Source organism: Fusarium solani, assembly GCF_023522795.1.
Source record: "Fusarium solani strain SB1 chromosome Unknown bctg00000009, whole genome shotgun sequence".
Taxonomy (NCBI): domain Eukaryota; kingdom Fungi; phylum Ascomycota; class Sordariomycetes; order Hypocreales; family Nectriaceae; genus Fusarium; species Fusarium solani.
In genome coordinates, this window is record NW_027072144.1 from 62,621 (window position 1) to 83,052 (window position 20,432).

The following is a 20,432-nucleotide window of genomic DNA, read 5'->3' on the forward strand; positions in this document are numbered from 1 at the left end:
GTTTGCACTGCAGTCTGGTCTGACGGTGACGGACGGACCGATAGTTCAGTGTGCACATCTCGGTCAAACTGCCAGTCCAGTCTGCACACCTCAGCCAGACTGCTAGTCCCGTCTGACCAAAGTCAGACGGACTGCTGGTTTAGTTTAGCCAAGTCAAACGGACTAAATGGGCAGTCTGAGGCATCCAGACGGACTGATTGGACTATTAGGAGCGCTGCTAATCCTCCCACTCTCATTTGGCACATGTGGATGAACTTCGAATTCACCCTCCCCCGAGATCTCCAGTGTAGAGAAGTCTTCATTGGCTGCTGGGTCAAGAAAAGTGCGTCGCTTACCTGACTGCGTCGCTCGCTTATCAAGCACGTTAATAGGTATTAATAAATATCACTTGGCTTATGTGAGCCACCGATACCTGTATAATAACTATGTACGGATATGTCGGAACATGTCACGCTCCTCTTATTGGAAGTCGGCTATAGGCGGGAGCTTGTCTTCCTTGGTATTAGGGTTCCCATGCCTCGGCCTTCGGGATTCACTACTTCGGGTTAATTCGACCGCTAGCCACCCACAGTCCTGAACTCTACTTTCCATACGGTGGATTAACCCTGTTTTTGTAGCCGTGGGCTGAGCTTACTCATATACATACAGCGTTAAACGCTCCATCTTGATGTGTCAGCTATGAAAGTAAAGTTTGACTTACTTCGCACCACAGTGCCTTTCAAATTGGGATAAGTTATCATGGTCACGAGGCCATATCAGATTACGTAAGTATGGTCAGGTGCATGGGGTCTCATACGTTCACAGCCGGCTGTGAATTTAACATCACGTGACTTACGCACACAGCCGGCTGTGAAAATAAGATTCGTTATGTAAGCCCAATCCGTATGTGAATGAGCAACCTCCTCAAATTAAGCCATCAGATCACCAATCCTATACTCGGAGTTTTACCCTTTCTTTCTCATTTAAATGATATATTTTTTATCACATTTCGTATCAACTTTGCAAATGTTAGCGGGGGGCGTTCCCACTAGGCCCCTCCCCGCTGCTGCATAACATCTCTCTCAGCAGCATCCCAGATGTGTTTCATTCCTCGCCGCTGCAAGAAAGGCTTCTCTGCCATCTCTTCTCCTACCTCCGCTTCAACCCGCTCGTTCTCTGCCTTATCCCAGTCAAGATAACTCATCTTCTCCTCCTTAGTCCACTGTCTCATACCGGATTCCCCCTGCAATGGCTCCCCATTTGCTTATAGTCAATACACCATTCGAGCTCTGCGTTGCTATAGCGTGCCGGCAACCCATAGCCTTCCGGTATTGTTGATTGGTCCTCAACCCTCCCCGGGGCACTGTAGCATACCAGGCCTCTCGTGCTTCTTTGTACCGTTGGTAGATAGCACGCGGGTCATCAGCTCGTAATGTAGGAGCCGCAGCTGCTGGTGTAGGTGTTGGAGGAGATACTATACGAGTTTTTGTGTGTGTTGTTATGTGCGTTGTTGTGTAGGCTATAATCTCAGATACTATAGAGGTTCCTGACAGAGATGCCGGTGATACTGAGCGGGTTTCAGAGCGAGTGGTTGTATGTGCTGTTGTGTGCGTAGTTGTAGAGGCTTCAATAGGAGTCTGTACCAGATCTGTTGTTGTAGAGGATCCTGTTGGAGCCTCTACGAGATATTCGTAGCGTAAGGGGCACACCTTAGACCTTAATGTATGGCCCAGCGTGCCACATTTGGAGCACTTTGGTGGCGCCTTTGGCCGTACTGCTTCCTCAATGGCTTCAAATGCACAATGCTCACGCCGTGTGCTTGTTGGTGGAAGCATTGAACTGGCTGCTAGGCGATCAAATTGCTTGCGAGGCTCAACAATAAGCCGAGGGGTTCCTGGGCGATGGAGAAGCCAGTGTGGGTGGATCTGCTCTAGCAGAAGGGGCTCATCGAGCTGTACCAAAGGCTGAAGCGTATGAGCACAAGGCAGACCAAGGGTCCTCGTAGTGACTCCTGTACATGCAGGATACTCTCTCAATAGCCGTTGCCGTTGAGCATCAAGTTGCCGCAGTGCTTCATGTGATAGCCAACCACGGATATTACTATACAGCGGCCCAGATATATCAATTGGTGTGCTGACCTGCTGCTGAGCTTGGTTAACCTCGAGCTGGTTGAGTTGGTTCAATAGAACGAGCTTGATGATATTCCAGGCCCCAAAAAGGTCAATTTTCGAGGTCTTCATGTAAGATTTGACGAGCTGATGGATGCCTTCGGCTCGTGACGTAACGAATTGCTGGAAATGAAGGTGTTGATGAACCCAGGCCTTCACAAACCTCTCCTTGTGGAGGTCTAGCCAAGTCTCCATGATGTAGCCAACCTCGTTGAGGTGGCTAGAGCTGTAGCGTTGCTTGAACTTCTCAAGCCTCTCCTTGTAGATATCCTCGGTCGTTGAGGCCACGATCTCATGCCAAGACTTGTAGAATGTATCCCACTCTTCCTGCCCTTGAGTATCGTCTTTATCTCGAGTGAATCCGGGCTTGCAATAGCTTAAGACCGCTCTGTTGATATGCCATAGGCATAACAACAAAGGTGACTCAGGGAAGCAAGAGGGAGAAGAAAGAGCATTCATACAAGCAAGGCAGCGATCTGTGAGTATTACAGACGGAAGGGTTACCCCATAATGCTCATATATATACCGTAACCGCTCAAGAACCCAGATGAAGTCCCCTTCTTCCTCGCCACTGAGAAAGGCAAATGCAATACAGAAGGATCGTTGACAAGCATCAACACCAACTATATCGAGAAGAGGCATGCTGTACTTGTTGACCTTGTACGTACAGTCTAATATGAGCACTTCAGGGTATAACTTGAGGTATCTCAATGAGCTTGGATGTGCAAAAAACACTGATGTGACTCTGCTACTCTCGTCAAGGCGTATCTGACTCCAGAAGCCTTCGTTCTCAAGCTCATTGGCAAGGGCATGCATGCTGCTTTGACCTTTGGCAAGCTCCCGCTTCCCTTGTGCAATGCAATTGTAGATATCTTGTTGTGTAGCAAGTGTATCTGAGTTCAAGCGTAGATAGGATTGGATCTTCTTTGGCTCAATGCCGGCATCGGTGAGTCTGTGGATTGTTGATCTATCTGGGGATGATAGATGACGATGTGCTGGATATGCTTGCTCACTGAAGCTTGGCTCGTGGTTATGTTGATGAAAGCCAGGCCCGGGGCGATGTGTGAGCTTCCAAATAGTCCCACACAGGCTTTCCTTTGCCGTAATAGAGAAGAGGCATCCTGTACGACGTGTTGTAGTCTTCCGTTTTCGTTTCTTCGTTGGCTTGGTCTTCGTTATCCCTGAGCGGTCACATCCGTAGATAACCCCGGTTCTTCCATTGGGAGTCTTCCAAGAGGTCGTAACTGAAAAGGCATAGCCTCGAGGCGCTGCCCAAGCATTGATTGCGGTGACTAGTTCCTGCCGTGAGCTGTATTGGCCTTCAGGAGGCATAGCATCATCAGGGAAGGCAGTGGGGACGCCAATTAGGTTCATAGTAGCTGAAAGAAGGTGCGGCACGTTGAATTGATGTCGCAGAAGCTGTTGATCGTTGAATTGGGGTCCTAATTTGCACTAATTTGCAGTATGTTACCCCTTTTTGGGCTTACATAACGAATCTTATTTTCACAGCCGGCTGTGTGCGTAAGTCACGTGATATTAAATTCACAGCCGGCTTTACCTCAGGCACTCAGACCCACTGGGCGCGCTTAACAGCGCGACGCCTTCCCTAAAGGGGTAATGGCTCCCAGAGGGCCTGAGCCCACAACTGTAAATTTGTATGGAATAATGCTTCGTCACCGTGACTACATCTACATCACTGCGTATTATTGAGAACGTGACACGCCGCCTGTTGAAGCCGTCAATTCGCCTTCACGACGCCGCGACAAGTTACCATCTAGTACCCCTCACCCGGTCATACCCCTCACCCGGTCAGCCAAAAAAATATTCCTCCATACAAAATGCGATTTTTCATCATGCTGGCAAGAACCTGACAAAAATAGCAAAAATAAATTCATGTTTAGGATCAAGATCAGAATTGAATGTATTTTAATATCCTCTTGGTCTTTTAACTGCGCGGCCTGCGCGGGTCCGTACAACTGGTAATTCTTCCGCCTCCGAATCTGAGCCCTCATCCTCTTCCACCCCTCCCACCTCGATCACCTCCTCAACAGATTCTGCCTCTTCAATTGCTTCGTTTGACTTGGAAATAGTCTCACCAGCCACTAGAGCCTCGGCTAGTGTCATGAACTTCCTGTTGGGATTCGGTATCGCTCTTCTCTTCTTGCCTCTGCTCAACCGCCTGACTTCCTCCTCTAAACTGGCTACTCTTGTGCTCAGCGAGGCGATCTTTGACTCTTGTGCTTCGAAACCCTTCGATATCACAGAATAGCGCCTTCTCGTTGAGGGGCTCTTGTTCTTCCCCAGATCCCTGATATGACGGCTGGTCTTTGGCGTGTTATCAGAGTCGCGTTGCCCGTCGCTCGGGCCATCTGATGCAGGTGTAGTTTCCTTCTTGTCTGGCTGAATCTCTGGATGTATGAGTGCTTTCCGTCGTGAAACCGGCCAGTTTCCAGTCACTCGCCAGCCCGAGAGGATGTTCTTCTTCGTCATACCCACCTCCCTGGCTTTGGCATAGGCCCTGATGAAGTTGACCTTATCCACCGGCGCAGAGTCGGTCAGGCTTGTCAGCTTTTGGAGTTCTTTGCGATAGGCAGCCTTGGATGCATTGAATGGGCCATTGTCGAGTGGCTGTAGGCCGTGGGAGCAGTGAGCTGGTAGGTAACAGCAATACACGTTGTTCAAAAAGCACGTAGCCATCCACTCATCCTGGATTGGGAGTCAGCGACATTTTTGGTCCAGAAAGTTCGGAACAGGCAGATACGCACAGATACATGGCTTCGATGGCCATCCAGTATGATAAGCCTCGCATCAGACTCATCTTCCGGTTGCGTTTGGGGAAGATAGACCTCTCTGAGCCACTCGACTGCGATGTGGTTGTCTGTCCAGCCGTTGTCGGACGTGATGTAATACCAGTCGGCCACCTCCCTGAGCTCATCGATAAACCACTGTTGCTGAAGCTCTTTGCCTTTGAATATAATCCCCGGTTTCAGAAGACGGCCAGTTGCAGTCGCGGCTTCGATAAAGCTAGTCCAAGTGCGGGACTGAGAGCCCTTGAGGAAGGTCTTCCTCCTGGGGTCGCTACTGCCAATAACCAAGGAATCCAAGCCTATGTTCCCAATGGATTAGCTCATTCAATGGCCAGAACGACTGATGCTCACCAAATCCGGCCATGATACCGCCCTCGTCAACGTTGACAGTGTTCTCGGGTTTGATCCAGCCATATTCCTTCTCCCGGATATCAAAGTACCAATTGACGGCGGTCGGGGTAAAACAATTGAATCTCGACGCCTCCTGGCGTTTTCCGATCTTCGTCTTTATGGACGGATGCCGTTTCATGAACCTGGCTAGCCAATGTACACCGATAGGCCGTTCCCTGCCTTGTTGTCGTAGGAGGGCAGCGACGGTGGCACGGACTTGACTGTGGGACGGAGCATAGCCCAGGGCCTCTTGCCGGAGTATCCAGGTTACCAACCTGGTCTCTTGGGACTTGGATAACAGCTGGGCAGGATGGGTGACTTCAGGTTTAGGCGGTATGCCTCTTAGTCGGTCAGAGAGGGTGGTCTGGGGCATGCCATGCTTCTGGGCGGCCTCATGCTGCGAGAGTCCATTATCTGTGACATCCAGCATGGCTTCAATAACATTATCCTCTGTATAAGGCGTCTGGGGCATTTTGAGCGTCGTTTTGGGAGGCTGGTGTAGAGAAAAAATCCGATGAGACCTGGCGGAGGGAGGGTGATGAGGGAGGCGTTTCAAGACAGTTTATATTAGTGCCATACGGCTATACCGCATGCGTCACTGGGGAAGCAACGTTGAAATGTTAAATTCCATGCAATTTTCAATAGAATAGACATTTTTCCATGCTGATAGCTTCGCTTTTGTTCAAGAACTGTTCAAATGAAAAATCGCATTTTGTATGGGGGAATATTTTTTTGCTGACCGAGTGAGGGGTATGACCGGGTGAGGGGTACCAGATGGTATCTAATCATCTCTCACTTTTCCCACTTCTCTACTTCGTTTAATCAATATTTGGGAGGGATTTGTTTTACGGGTTTTAGGAACTGTATAAATAGAGAGGTATTATCATTGTGACGATTATGTGTTTCCCAAGGGATAAACTGGCCGTGCTGGTTTATGTTGGCAGGAGTGTAGAGGCGTAGTTTGAGCAAGGGGGTGTAAGTCATGTTTGGTAATGCGTTTAAGGGTATTGAGTGTAACTAAGTTGTATTGATAGCTGAGGTAGCTGTTATATAGGGAAGTGTAAATGAGTGTGTGCTATATATTTTGTGGTGTTCTTAGGGAGCGCTGGGAGCGTTGGGAGCGTTGGCGATTCAAGCTGTCGCTCCTGATCGCTTCTTGTCGCATAACATTCGTGTGACCGGATGTAACTATATGGTTTCACATTTGGCTTGTCGCATAATCTTAACGACATGAACTTAAATAGCTGTGCTTGAACACATGGCTGTTTGATTTCTTTTGTTCTTTAGATAATTTTCATTAATTGACTGGTGTCATTAATGATCTTAGTGGAGCCAATTGTTTGACACGGAACCATGAATTGAAAGACTGGTCACGGTTGCAAAGCTGGAAGCTTAAATGCGCTGTAGAAGTATATATCTGGCTTGGGATCCTAATTTATATAGGAATTTATAAGTAAATTGCGATTGAAGATTATTGGAAGACTCCTAAGCCGGGGAGCAACGCCCGGAACAATCTGTCATCAAGTTCATGACATATGGCCGGTTTCAACTCCTTCATCGTCACCTTCGCCCCTTCTATTATACCAAATTTACTGACGATGAGAGCTTCCCTGAGGTCTTTCAATGCGCACAACCATGGTCTAACCACATACAATATGCCACAACGCAGCTCTGTGAGCCGGGCTCTCATCTCGCTGTAGATGAGGGCATGATCCGCTATACAGGGAGGAACTCAGAGGTCACATATGTGCCCGGCAAGCCTACTGTTACAGGCTTCAAGGTATGGGTTGTGGCCCAGTTAGGTATCTTTTTACGGTGGATTTGGCATCAGCCCGGTGCAGAACACGGTCCTGTTGGCGTTGAACGTCCAAAGAGGAAGAAGTAGGTATCTCAAAGAGGGAGAGGCGGCCGCCGCGGCCGCGGCCGAGGAGGAAGAAGAGGAAAAGCCAGCCGAGAGAGGGAAGCTAGCGAGGCTGATAAGGTTGAAGAAGTTATCCACGTCCTCACAGACGACGGGGATAAAGTCATCGCATTGAACTCGACTCAGAGCGTCGTTATTGCCCTCATGAACCTACTACCACAATTGATATATCACGTCTTTGTGGATAGCCTCTTCTCATCGCCCGACCTCTTCCTCTCTCTTCATCAACACGACCACGGTGCTACAGGCACAGCCCGTCTTAACTGTGGCATCTATAAGGAGCTTTCAGATTACAAAATGAAGGATCAATCAGGGAAATCAGGGTTCAAATTCAATGAGATCAGGGTTGTGCCAACCCCTGATATCCAGGTATGAACCCTTGATACTCTTGGCTATGTTTCCCTTACTAATATGCCTACTTATCCAATAGGTGAACCAAATCGCATGGAAGGATAATGCCCTCGTGTTATTCCTATCAACCGTGTTTAAGGGCGATGAGAGATGTGAGCGGTGGAGGAAGCGACCGTCAACAACGACTTCTACAGCACGGCCAATACAGCGATTTTCTGGTGACGAGCTGGTCAAGCTCATATCAGTCCCTACCGTGGCTGCTGCATATAATGATGAGATGAATCATGTGGATCGAGGAGACCAGAGGAGGGCATATCAGGGCTACGATCATGCTATTCGCCGCGGCGCTTGGCATGCTCTCACTTGGGCCTTCCTGTTGGATGTTGTCCTTGTGAATAGCTTCCTTTTGCAACTCCACGGCCAGCCTCATTGGAAGCAATATACCAATCAGAAAGATTGGCGCCGGCGCATTATAACGAGCTATTCAAAGCATTCTACAAGGAAAGTCAGCCAAGGCGGAGATTTCGGGCTGGGGATGAATTTACGCCGTGGCACAGCATAAATATGTCCGAAGAGGAAAAAGTAATTGCGTTGCTTGCCAAGGTTGTCAGCTTGGGAGGCCTAAGTCAAGGAGCTCAAGGGAGCCTTTGAGGCTGGTCAGCAGCAATAAAAGGAGGCATCAATCAAGGTGGGGATGTAAGCAGTGTGATGTCGCGATTTGTAACTCAAAATATTGTTAGGACTTCTATCACAGGTTAATTTAGGTGGGAAATAATGTACCATTCATATTGTGCAGTTTCATTGGTCAGACATCCCTGTAGTGACCCGACTGGAGCCTTAACACAGTCGAGGGGATTTCGTCTTGGCCAACTATTTTTTTTTTTTTTCTTTGTATATGGGTCGCTGGGTCAACCATTTCACCACCCTGGATTCCCATGCGGCCTGGCGTGCATCATACTTCTTCCGAGATAAACATCGATGGTCAATACTGATCCCCGACGGAGCCCACTCATTGTATCTTGCTGTCTTTGTTTGCTGGAAGTTCTATTGGTCTCTGCCTAAGGCGGGCACGGACCCTTGAGGAAATCTCATGCCGGATCCGTTGGACCCCACTTATGGGAATATACTCAGTCGTTGAACTATGTCTCAATAACTCCGAAATGCCGCAGGCCTAAATCAGTCCATTATTCTCAGCCACGGACGTTCTCTTTCATTTTCTGACCTATCCTCAAGGTGGCTACTCTCCACCCACGATCATGGCCTAAATCGGTAGCGTAACCAATAGTGTTGCGCCACCGATGTGATAAGATTTGGTCCAGACCAGAGTCGGCGCTAAAATATGATAGACCCCATTTCCAGCGACTCAGCTCACCACGGAAAAAGACATTCTCGTTGGTGCTGTCTTACTCGAGACCTTCCGTTTGCGTCTATAGTTGGTCCCAGACCAGTGTGGGCTTCCTGATCCAAAGCCTTCTTTAGATGGTAGGCGGATTGACCTCGCTTTAAGCTACGGTTCTTTCCCTCTATTAGGGGAATGCAAGCCGCTGGCATTGCAGAGCGTCCTAACCCCGGAAGGCAACGAGAGTGCAATGAGGGACAAGCTGATGGTGCTTGACAGGATGGGCAGGCAACCATGTCATCAGTGGTTTCGATCGGGCAGGATATCTGTTCACTGATCGAGTCCAATGGAGGCGGCGCCTTTCTACAGGGGTCAGGGAAGAGCGTATCCATATCCGGAGATACATAAACAGACAAAAGGAAGGTGGAGGCTCGCCTGGGTGCAAGCCACGTACCTCTTCGACTGGTTCACATTTTCGAGCACTGTCCATCCACAGGCCCTTGGCCATGCCCGAATCCATCGGCAACTTGTTGCACCGTCTGTCGGCCAACTTGTTCTTCCTATGCAAACTGCGCACTGCCGCATGTGTTAAGCTGCTGTTGAACTGCAGTCACATAAGGCCGGTTTCCTTAAAGTGCCCGAGTTCGCAGCAGTGTAGTTACCCTTATAATATTGGAGGCCGGCTTTGTGCTGCTGCGGGAATGAGGACGGAGGACATTGCTTAATGCCTCCGTATTTGTTGGCCGACTTCAGCGGTAAAGTAAGATGCCCTAAGAACTCAAATCTCATCCAATCCCCGAGGCGATGGTACGGGCTGCCGAAGATCTGTCAACGCCGCCTGAACCGAGATTCAGAGTTGTAGGAGGCCCACGCTCACCTGCCCCTGAACATTCGCTCTCTCTCCCTTGCATCCAACCACCTCCACATGTCTCACAATACGATACCATCAACTTTCGAGTTGTTACCTCTGCTCACGCTCCTCGCCCCTTCTCCTACTCTCTCTTTTTCTTCTCCTCCTTTATTTGCCTTCTTCCTCTTCTTCCTTTCGCCGCAGTGTGTTCACCCGCTCTGGTGCCTTCCACACGCCACCGGCCGCAGCAGCAGGCTTCGTCCTTGCCCGCCATATTAGTGGCCCAGCACTGCCCGGCTTTGGGTCCGGTGTCGTCCACTACTGCTCCGTTGCTAGTCGCCAACCCGCCAGTGCGCAACCAAGGCCAGCTCCAACCATCTACAAACTACAGACCGCACGCCCCAATCACCTCAGATCGAGTCAATGACATCAACACGGGAGAATGTCGTCAAGGCAAGGTTCAGTTAACTAACTAGTTCATTCCGACATAAGTTTTCTTCCTCTAGCTCACGACCACCCGGCACCAAGAGCCCGCAACGCCAAACGTCCGCAAACATCGACCTTCTTGCCCGCCCCCAACGCGCGAGAGGATTATAACCCGGTGCCATGGGTTTCGCTCCACTCGTCTATCTCTCTGTCTTGAACCGACTTAAGCGCCACGTCCCTTAGCCCCGGTCCTTAGGCCAGTTTCACGATTTGCCGCCGCCTTAAGTAGTTTGCGCTACACTTTGTCTGGTCTGTGATCCAGCGGGCCAACACCGATCCCCCAGCACTCTTACTTGTGGCGGTGGATTTGGCGCCCCCCAGCCAGCCTTGAAAGCCAGCAAGTAAGCCGCGCTCATTTGGTCTGCATGCGTCTGTCCACCCAAGAAGCCTAAGTCCCAGGCCGCCTCCCTGTCGATCTCCCGCCTTAGTGCTGTCACAAATCATCTTTCCTATCAACCTTCAGAACTATCTATACCCGTGGCTCTTCTGACATTATCTATTTCTTTGCCTTTTACTTCTTCGTCTACCCTTTTTTTTTTTTTTTTCACCTCGTGAGTCCTCCTATGTGTATAGCCCCTTCCCTCGCCTAAGTAGGCCATCACATCTAGTGCTAGCTCCATATCTCGATACCCTTCTTGGCTAGTCAAGTCACGGAAGCTCTTCCTTTATCATTCCTCTGCCTGTCTATTTCTTCCTTCATTCATCAAGCACTCCCCAGCCGAATGTAGCCAGATCAGATGCATCTACGACATCAAATTGCCCCAGGCCATCTTTTGTATTTGCCACACCCCTAACTCTATCAGGAAGTGGTCTGTTTGCTTCCAATACGAGAGCTGCCGCAGCATCCTCTCTTGTTTTTGGCTGGTCCTCCCACATCAACAACTCCCTCACTCTTCCCGCTTTCGCTCTGCCTCCATCCTCCAACAACTACACCACCTACTGCAACCTACCATTCTCACCACCATCACCGGCAGCGCCTATCCATCTCTTGAGATGATATGGAAACCTCGCATAGGGAACCTCCTGCCATGGCCATGACAATGCTCATTATGCCGTCCACTCACCACGCGCTTCGACCGTCAGTCTCCTCGGACTATCATCATTCCTCATTCAGTGCCAGCATCTCTAACATGATCTCTTCTGTTGGGCCCCAGAAGCCGGCCAACGGTAATAATTCTTCGGATCGTCGGCCATTGCCCTCGATCTCGGAACTCATTCAGGACACCAAGCTGGGTCCTCCTCTTCCTGGACCTCCTTCTAGCACCCAGCCAGGCTCCAAACTTTCGTCATCTTTCGAGCCCATTCCTCAATCGTTCTCAAAGGCTGGGAAGCATTCCTCACCACAGCCGCTACACCCTGCTTCGTCTTTTCCCCCTCAGCAAGATGCTATTACCTCCTTCGCAAGTTCTCATCGGCTAGCACTCACTAGCCGACCGCTACTGCCTCTCTCGGACTGCCAGGCGGACCTTTCAGCCAAGCCGGACATTCCTCCCCGGCAACATCATCCTCAAGAGCAGAGGCCTCCGCGGTCTCACTATCCCTTCAACGCGGTGTATACACATCCTCATCCGCCGCCTCCTACGCGTGTTTATCAACCTGGCCAACAACCTCCTAGTCAGATGCGTCTGCCCGTTTCTCGGATCTCTCCCAAGCACGCGGTTCCGCCCCATGTCTCAAAGCCCTATAATCCATGGGAACCTCCCGATACGGAAAAGGGAGTGTGTGCTCCTCGAGCTAGACATGATGCTACCGTGACTAAGCACTTTGAAAGCTGGAGCTACCAAGATTCTTTAAGTCAAGTATGTCGGAATAAGCTAGCATAGAAGGGTGGCAATATTAACTGACTTTAGATCGGCTCCTGCTCCCACAACATTCTTAACTTCTCCGAAGTATATACCCGAATCACTCAAGAGCAGCACGGAGCTCACCCCATCCCGAGCAGACTACCGACAGAGCAGGATATCAGCGATATGCTCGGCAACATCGAGCGCATCAAGCGGCATTTGGAGCAAGTAAGGAGTCTGTTGCAAGCATCGAGCCAGAACGAGTGGGCTCGTGAAGCAGCCAAGATGAAGAGCCCGTACGAGGAGGATCACGATGAGCCCATGCACGGAGATGCGACGAAGCCCCAACATGGTATGACAGAGGCCAACACGCGATTGAGGGTAGGTTCAATCATTTGAGACCAAAAAAAAAAAAAAAAAAGCTCACACGTTGATAGCGTGCGGCTCCCCTTGACCGGTGTCATAGTTGCAACCGAGTTGACACACCCGAATGGCGACGGGGTCCTGATGGAGCGAGGACGTTGTGCAATGCGTGCGGCCTACGTTATGCCAAATTAAGGAAGCAACAGCTTGAAGCGAGATCGATCCACGTGAAACATGGAGAGGCCCATAGCCACTGAGGATCTATTTACTGTTAGTCCCAGAAGTCTTGGGTCACTGCATAAGTTTGTCATCAATGATAGTATAATGAGAGTACATGACGCATCGACTTCCTGCTATGAAATCTCAATTGCTCGTTTCCGGTTAAAACACCCAGAAACGAACGCAAATATATACTATTGACTATCATCTCCTGCACGCAACGCGGCACCTTCATTCCCTACAAGAGAGGTGATATTACGGTATATCTCATGATCATATGCAACCATTTTTCAAGGCCAATCATTCGGTACGACTATTACTTATCTTCTCTTCCTGAAGGCTTGCCACACTTGGCCAATTCCACTCATACATATCTCTCCGTAGCTTGGGCATCATAGAGCTCAACTGTGTAGTCTTCGAGACCCTTTTGGTTGACCTCGTTGCTGCTACACCCTTCACAAGCTCTGGCCATTCCGCCGGTCTCAAAGGCCTATCAACTTCCTCGACATCGCAACGTGTTACCATACGCCACCACCCTTTCGACAACCCCACCCTTTCGTCAAGCAAAAAAAAAATTCCCCCACCAACACTCAACACTTTCATTTACACGCAGCTTGACCAGGATAAAAGTTATTTGAATGCGGTTGCTTCTATCAAGTATAGAATTGATAGAAATTTTTGTTTCTGGTCTCATGCGGTTGAGTGGGGCACGTGATATATGTAGGCCGTTGTAAGGAAATATCACTACTTCAATCCCCAATTTCCTCACCGCTCTTTCCCAACATTTCTCCTGCTAGTCTCTCAAAACACGATCAAAATGCCTTCATCGCGGCCTCGTTGGAAATATACGGAAGACGACATGGCTGAGGCTATACTGGATGTCACCGATAATGGCTTTTCACCCCTCAGGCGGCTCAGCGACGGGGAGTGCCTCGAACCACTCTAATCGACAGACTTAACGGCCAGACAGCCGTAAAAGAGCAAATTCAGCCTGGCCAACGGTTATCCAAGAATCAGGAAGACAAATTGGCTTTCTGGGTTCTTCGTCAGGAGTCTCTGGGATATGCTCCGTCCCACAGACAGATTCGCGCTTGCGTCATGGGCTTGCTAAGACAACAAGGCGACCAACCGGAATTAGGGCGCAACTGGGTAGCCAGATTCATTGAGCGCCGCCCAGACCTTAAGGTTAAGATGGGTAGACGTCAAGAAGCTAATAGGTTTGACTCCTTCACGCCTAAAGCGGTTCATTGGTACTTCGATATCAGGGAGGGCCAGTACGGCTGGATTAAGCCTGAGAACACTGTTAACGTTGACGAAGGGGGTATCATGATTGGTTTTGGCAAGCCTCCATTTCTATTTTCTCCATAGTTTTGAAATTCGGCTGACTAGACTTTCTTCGTTAGGCTTAGATAGCTTGGTGGTCGGAAGCGCGGAGCCAAAGCGGAAGGCTCTTCTCAAGGGACCACAAACTCGAAATTGGACCTCGTTCATCGAAGCCATCACTGCTGATGGCCGCGCCTTAACTCCTGGCATAATCTTCAAGGGGAAAGAACTCCAAAAACAGTGGTTTCTTGATGAATTCAAGAAAATCGCCGACTGGCATTACATAACTTCACCTAACGGGTGGACCGACAACCACATTGGGGTTGAATGGCTTGACCGGGTCTATTTGCCACAGACCAAGCCTGACGACGAGTCTGATGCCAGATTAATCATTCTAGACGGCCATGGGAGTCATGCAACGGTACTTTCTTTGTTTATTTAGCCGAAGGTTGCTGCTAACCGAGCCAAGGACGAATGGATGGCTACGTGCTTTTTGAACAACGTTTACTGTTGCTACCTTCCAGCACATTGCTCCCATGGACTCCAGCCATTAGATAATGGAGTATTTAACGCCTCCAAAGCTGCATATCGTCGAGAGTTGGAGAATTTCGCTTCCCTGACCGATTCAGCTCCGATGGATAAGGTCAATTTCATCAGAGCCTACGCCAAGGCTCGTGAAGCGGGAATGACGAAGAAGAATATACTCTCCGGCTGGAGAGTTACTGGCAATTGGCCGATTTCACGTGCCAAAGCTCTGCGGCACCCAGAAATCCAAGGGGATAAGCCGAATGACAGCCCGAGGGGGACTCCAGAGCGGGCGCCGTATTTTGGTTCGGACGATACACCAAAAACCAGCCGCCAAATCCGCGATCTTGGGCTAAACAAAACACCAAAGACACGGAGACGATACAACGTGATAGCCAAAGGCTTTGAGACTCAACAGCAGACGTTAATGGCGCATACCGTGAAGATTGCTAGTCTGGAGGAGGAACTGGCCCGTCTGAAGAGAGGGAAGAAGAGGAAGGCACTTCCGAATCCCAATAAACGGTTCATGACTCTTAGCGAGGCTCTAGCCTCTGGAGAAGCGATTACCGAAAAGGGAAGCGAAAGGAAGGATATTGTGGCGAATTATAGCTCTTCGGGGGAGTCAGGGTCAGAATCGGAGGCTGCTTCGGTAATTGAAGTCAGAGAAGAGATCGTACCACCTCAGCGCACCACCCGGTCGGGGAGGCTGGTAAAAAGGCCTAAATATCAATAGGTACATCAATTGTAAGTTTACACCAAGCAACCATTTGCAAATAACTTCTATTCTGGTCAAGCTGCGTGTAAATGAAAGTGTTGAGTTTTGGTGGGGGAATTTTTTTTTTGCTTGACGAAAGGGTGGGGTTGTCGAAAGGGTGGTGGCGTATGGTAGCTACTAACATTTATAGTCCTGGGGCGGTGCCCTATTCAAGTGGAAAGATTGACGTTTCTATCATCTATGGGACAAAAATAAGCGTAAGAGTGCAATAGGATGGATGAGTCGCGTTGCCCACACCTCGGTACCGGCATGAAACGCAGTGCCGGAGACCATGCAGCGAGCAAGTAATACCATAACAACAAGGACTGTCGCACCATACACGTCCGACTCTGCCAGTCCATTCAGGATGCGATCGACGCTGCCTGTTGCCGGGATCAGATCCTTCTTAAAGGCGGCACCTACGCCAAGCAGCTGGCAATTAAGGAAGGCGAGATTGCTCTGGTCGGGCTCGACGCCATTCTCGTACCACTACCCTTACTGTTATAAGGTGCTCTTTTATCCTAAGTGGTTCCGGTATTTACACAATATAGCCTAAATTTGACATAGCGCCGTTTCTGGTCAGCACCGGAAGGTTCTCTCGGTGGGAGAGCCATTAGAGGACGTGTTAATCACCGACTTACAGTTCAGCCACTTCTCGGCGCGAACAGGGCGGTAGTCGGTGGTCAAAACGCTCGAGTGATTGGGAACAGGCTCGCTGGCGGCGGACGGTACGGGTTTCTCATGGTTGGCTCGACTAATAGCCGAGTCACTGATAACACCGCGTTGTCATCGACGAGGCTCGGGTTCATCGGCATTTGTATGCACAACGTAACTGGTAACCAGATCTTAGTTCACTACGTTGCTATATACGATGCCGCGCTCCTTGTCCTGCATTTATGATTTTATTGAGTCCGGCATCGACTGCGCTGGATTCCGTTGCGGTCACACTATGTCGATATATATAACCAGCAGCTAACAACTGCCGACAGGCTTGCTAATCAATCAACGGCTTTCAATATTGATGCAATATTATTGAATCAATTCAATTCAATGCAATTCAATCCTGAATTCCAGATTACATAAGTCAATGCAATACAATTCAATGTAGGTGCCCGTTGATTGATTCCGGTTGATTCGTTACCATATACCTAGTTTTGGTCTAGGGTAGGTGAGCGTCCGTGAGGATCGGGGTTGCTTGCATCGGATTGGCCAATCTGGAGGCCCCTGCAAGACAAATGCGGCCCCTGAATGGCTCGTCTAGGAGACCTGCCCCGCCTCAACAGCAGAGACGATTGTTTACCTTGTTTGTTTACTATCCACACAAGATGTCCAAATGTCTGCCTACGTGCCTTTTGACAATCAGTTATCAGCCACGTCCCTTTCCACTGCCATGACAGATCCTCCAGCCCTTTCCGAGTTGCAGCGACCGTCAGGCCACAGCAGTGATGTGCCTATTGACAACACGCCGCCCCCACCATACGATGACGCATATGCAGGGCTCAATTGGGGTCGCATACCTGGCTATATTCGACCAAATACCACGTCAGATCGACGCGGCTGGTACTGGGAGCACGGCTTCGAGGTCCAGAAGGGGACAGATGAGAAGAATCGCTTCTGGTTGTGCAAGAGCTGCCATCAAAAGAAGCCGCATAAGTCGTACTTATTCGCTTCCAGGGGTGTTGAGAACATCAAGAACCACATGCTCAAATATCACCACCTTGATAAGGATGGTGAGCCAGCGGTGAAGCGGCCTAGGCACGCTTTTTTCGAGCCCGTTGGCCTTAACGCGAACAATCTACGCGATCAGCGGATTATGAATCACTATAACTCAGCCTTTGAACCGGATCAGTGGAAGAAGCGTCTTCTTCGCTGGGTTGTCCGTGATCAAATTCCGTTTCACAAGCTCGAAAGCGAACATTTCCGAGATCTCTGCCAGTACGCTAACCCCCTAACGGCTTCAAATCACTGCCTCCCACACCATACAACAATCCGGGCATGGATAATTGAGGAGTACGCGAGTAATAAAGGAATTATCACGGAGTTGCTCCATGCGGCTCAGACGAAGATTCATGTGGCGTTTGACCTCTGGACAAGCAGGTCTATGAAATGCTTTGCAGGTAATTATATATTTCATGTCCCAGCCTCTGAGATATTTTATCCATGGGACCATCTCAGAATGCGAGGATCGATCCACACTTTAATAAGAAGCTAATGTGCAATAGGGCTTGTTGTACACTTTATTGACGCCGACAACACGTTCCGCACATTCCTACTTGACCTACCTGAGCAGTCTACCGGCCACACCGGTATTGGGATTGCAGAACGGGTAAAGGCGGTCCTTGCCGAGTTTGCAATCACTGAGGACCAGATCGGATATTTTGTTGCAGATAACGCAACGGAGAATGATACGTGTCTTGAGGACCTGTCTGCTGAATTCAGCTTCGATAAAGCATGGCGCCGTCTTCGCTGTATGGGCCATGTGATCAATCTTGTCGCACGGGCGCTTCTTTTTGGCAAAGATCCCGACGGCTTTGCCGAGGATACAGAGGAGATTGCTGATGATCTTCTAAGGAAGATGAAGCAGTGGCGCAAGGCAGGCCCAGTTGGAAAGCTTCACAATATCGTGGTGTGGCTAAGGAGCTCTAGTGAGAGACTCAAACAATTACACGCCCACCAGCGCGCCGTATATATCACTGCTAGCGATCCAGATGCGGAAAGGAAGCTCACATATGATCCAGTTCTCGCCAACGATACCCGCTGGAACTCCAACAAAGCTGAGATAGAGCGGGGACTGCTGCTTCGGAAACCTATTGATATCATGATCGGCGCAGAGGTCCAAGCCTGGCAGCAGTACTGGAACAAGATCACACACAACAGCACCCAAGAACCTCCAGCGAGGCGACGAGAGAAGCCTCATATTGTGGATGATGCACTTGATGATGACGATTGGCACACTCTTACAATCTATCTTGAAGTCCTCAAACACTTTGAAGAGGCTACAACCCGTATGCAAGGCAATCCTGGCACTGCGTCAGGGAGTCGAGTATGGGACATACTCCCTACGTACGAGTTCCTACTTCAACATCTGGAAGAGTTCAAGACGCGATACAAAGATCATAAGGAACAACACTTCCGTTACAATATCAACCAGGCCTGGATGAAGCTTGACAAGTACTATGGATTGACGGACGATTCGCCCATATATGTGGCAGCTGTTGTGCTACACCCTCGCATGAAGTGGAGCTTCGTTGACAAGTTCTGGAACGACAGGCCAGACTGGCGTGATAAGGCTAGGCGCGACGTCAGACAGCTATGGGAAGCTGAGTACAAGCATCGTGTTATTCTCATTCAACCAGAGCGACCTCCGGAGCGGCGCAGAATTGTGGTGGCATCGGGCCTCAACGACTTCCTTGATAACCTAACATGTCCTGTAGCCCAACTAGAAGAAGACCGGGATGAATACGACCACTATCTTGCACGGACAGATGATCCAGAGGATTTAGCTTGTACAGATCCAATCACGTACTGGATTAGCAAGCGTAGTGTGTGGCCTCATCTCTCACAGATGGCCCTTGATATCCTATCGATACCTTGTATGTCAGATGAACCAGAACGAATTTTCAGCCTTACGGGACTCCTGACGCCGGCGCACCGTGCGAGGCTGGGAGGCAATATAATTGGAGCGTCTTTGTGCCTTGCGGATTGGGACAGGCGGGGGGTGATAGATTTGTTAAAGTAGTGGTAAGTCGGCTCCTCCGTAACATATATCACCGTGCTTGGTAACTGATGGGCAGTCAGCGCTGAAGGTTTCTGTTTAGTAATAACGCTATCTGTCAATCAATTGCAATCAATGTCAATCGACCCCTAAATTGATCAATAGTAATCAATATCAATCTGCTCCTCCGCAGAGCCGCATCAATCAACTGCAATTTGGCCAGAATTGAATTGAATTGATTGATTAGCAAGCCTGGCCGTGCACCCTCGTCGGCATTTTCCTCTTCTTCTTCCTCCTCCTCCTCCTCTTCCCCTTGGCAATCGCACAAACGCCCCCAGGTCCTTTCTAAGAAACGTTTTGCCAAGTAGTGATCCGACTCGGAAGGAACACTGGCGTCATCCATGTCCATCTCACTTTCAGCATCTGAGACATTCGATTCGGAGCTGGAGTCTGTTTCAAAAGCGTCTTCTAACTGAGACTCGACGTCGGACAGCAATCCACCGCCAGTTCCGTCTTCTTGGTCGGTTGCGTTCTCATCGTCCCGTATTCTACTCGCGTCGTTTTCGACTGCTTCATGTGCATCTGGGTCGGGTAGGGTGCTTGTTCTCTCAGGCAACAACCTCAGCGTGCTGTCTCTCTGTGAGGAACCCGATATAGTAGCATTGTGCAACCGTGAGTCCGAAGTTTCGCAAATGTCATCATCTTCGATCGAGTGATACTGGTCACCATATGGTCCCATCTCGCACGATCTCGACGCCGCGTCTCCTAACGGGCTAGGCGAATTTAAGCCAGTCTCCCTAGTTCTGTGTGGTTCGAGGCTGGTGAGTGGCATCTCAGTTCGATTTGACCTGCTAGCGGCATCCACCAGTACGTCAAGGCTGCTTGTTGACTCTGGGCGACGTTGCAGCGAGGATGAAGGTGGCAAACCTTCTATCGGTTGGGGGACATAGACTTGAAATCGGATATCTCCATGCACCGAGGAGTTCCGAAGCCGCCGTCGGGCGCGTTTAGCAATAACATCTTGCCTTGCTTTCTCCCCTGGGGTATCGTACTTTCGAGGTCGCCCACGCTTCTTGGGTGCTTCGGGCATATTGATCAAGATGCAGTGTTACAATGCTTGACTTGGACTGTCTTGAAGTTCCTACAGCTTGATGAAATGAGCGTGCCCCCTGAGTTGACCGCGAAATCCTAATTAGGCTAGTGGGTGACCGCGAAAATCGAATGAAGTTAGTGTGTGACCGCTAAATTCTGGTTGGCTAGAGGCTATGGGCGCTAAGTCCCGAATAGGCTAGCGTAGTGACCGCGAAACTCAAAAGGGTAATTTCGACTGACCCTATGGCTTCGTACACAAGGCACATCACGGGGTGTAGAATCATGTTTGTCCGTGACGACCTTCCCGATGATGTTGTCTATCTGATCACTTGGCTCCTAGACCATACTAAGTGGGTGATCAATAGC

General features: G+C 49.7%; 5 protein-coding genes across 5 annotated transcripts; 3 read left to right on the plus strand and 2 right to left on the minus strand.

Moving 5' to 3' along the window:
* Positions 1-1,193: 1,193 nt before the first annotated feature.
* Positions 1,194-5,816, minus strand: MRS44_013086 (uncharacterized protein; the record flags this gene model as incomplete). Its single annotated transcript, XM_065616575.1, has 5 exons — positions 1,194-2,535; positions 2,674-3,599; positions 4,122-4,853; positions 4,913-5,253; positions 5,306-5,816. 5 exons carry the CDS (start codon positions 5,814-5,816, stop codon positions 1,194-1,196), a joined length of 3,852 nt encoding a protein of 1,283 aa, XP_065472647.1.
* Positions 5,817-6,872: 1,056 nt separating this feature from the next.
* On the plus strand, positions 6,873-8,178 carry MRS44_013087 (uncharacterized protein; the record flags this gene model as incomplete). Its single annotated transcript, XM_065616576.1, has 3 exons — positions 6,873-7,124; positions 7,326-7,634; positions 7,696-8,178. The coding sequence occupies 3 exons, from the start codon at positions 6,873-6,875 to the stop codon at positions 8,176-8,178; spliced, it is 1,044 nt and encodes a 347-aa protein (XP_065472648.1).
* A 3,141-nt stretch (positions 8,179-11,319) lies between these two features.
* On the plus strand, positions 11,320-15,446 carry MRS44_013088 (uncharacterized protein; the record flags this gene model as incomplete). Its single annotated transcript, XM_065616577.1, has 7 exons — positions 11,320-12,090; positions 12,142-12,427; positions 13,071-13,286; positions 13,628-13,978; positions 14,061-14,401; positions 14,450-15,214; positions 15,411-15,446. 7 exons carry the CDS (start codon positions 11,320-11,322, stop codon positions 15,444-15,446), a joined length of 2,766 nt encoding a protein of 921 aa, XP_065472649.1.
* A 1,203-nt stretch (positions 15,447-16,649) lies between these two features.
* MRS44_013089 (uncharacterized protein) lies at positions 16,650-18,900 on the plus strand (the record flags this gene model as incomplete). The annotated part of the gene is made up of 3 exons (XM_065616578.1): positions 16,650-17,376; positions 17,482-18,801; positions 18,884-18,900. 3 exons carry the CDS (start codon positions 16,650-16,652, stop codon positions 18,898-18,900), a joined length of 2,064 nt encoding a protein of 687 aa, XP_065472650.1.
* A 192-nt stretch (positions 18,901-19,092) lies between these two features.
* On the minus strand, positions 19,093-20,064 carry MRS44_013090 (uncharacterized protein; the record flags this gene model as incomplete). The annotated part of the gene is made up of 1 exon (XM_065616579.1): positions 19,093-20,064. One exon carries the CDS (start codon positions 20,062-20,064, stop codon positions 19,093-19,095), a length of 972 nt encoding a protein of 323 aa, XP_065472651.1.
* Between the last annotated feature and the right edge of the window lie 368 nt (positions 20,065-20,432).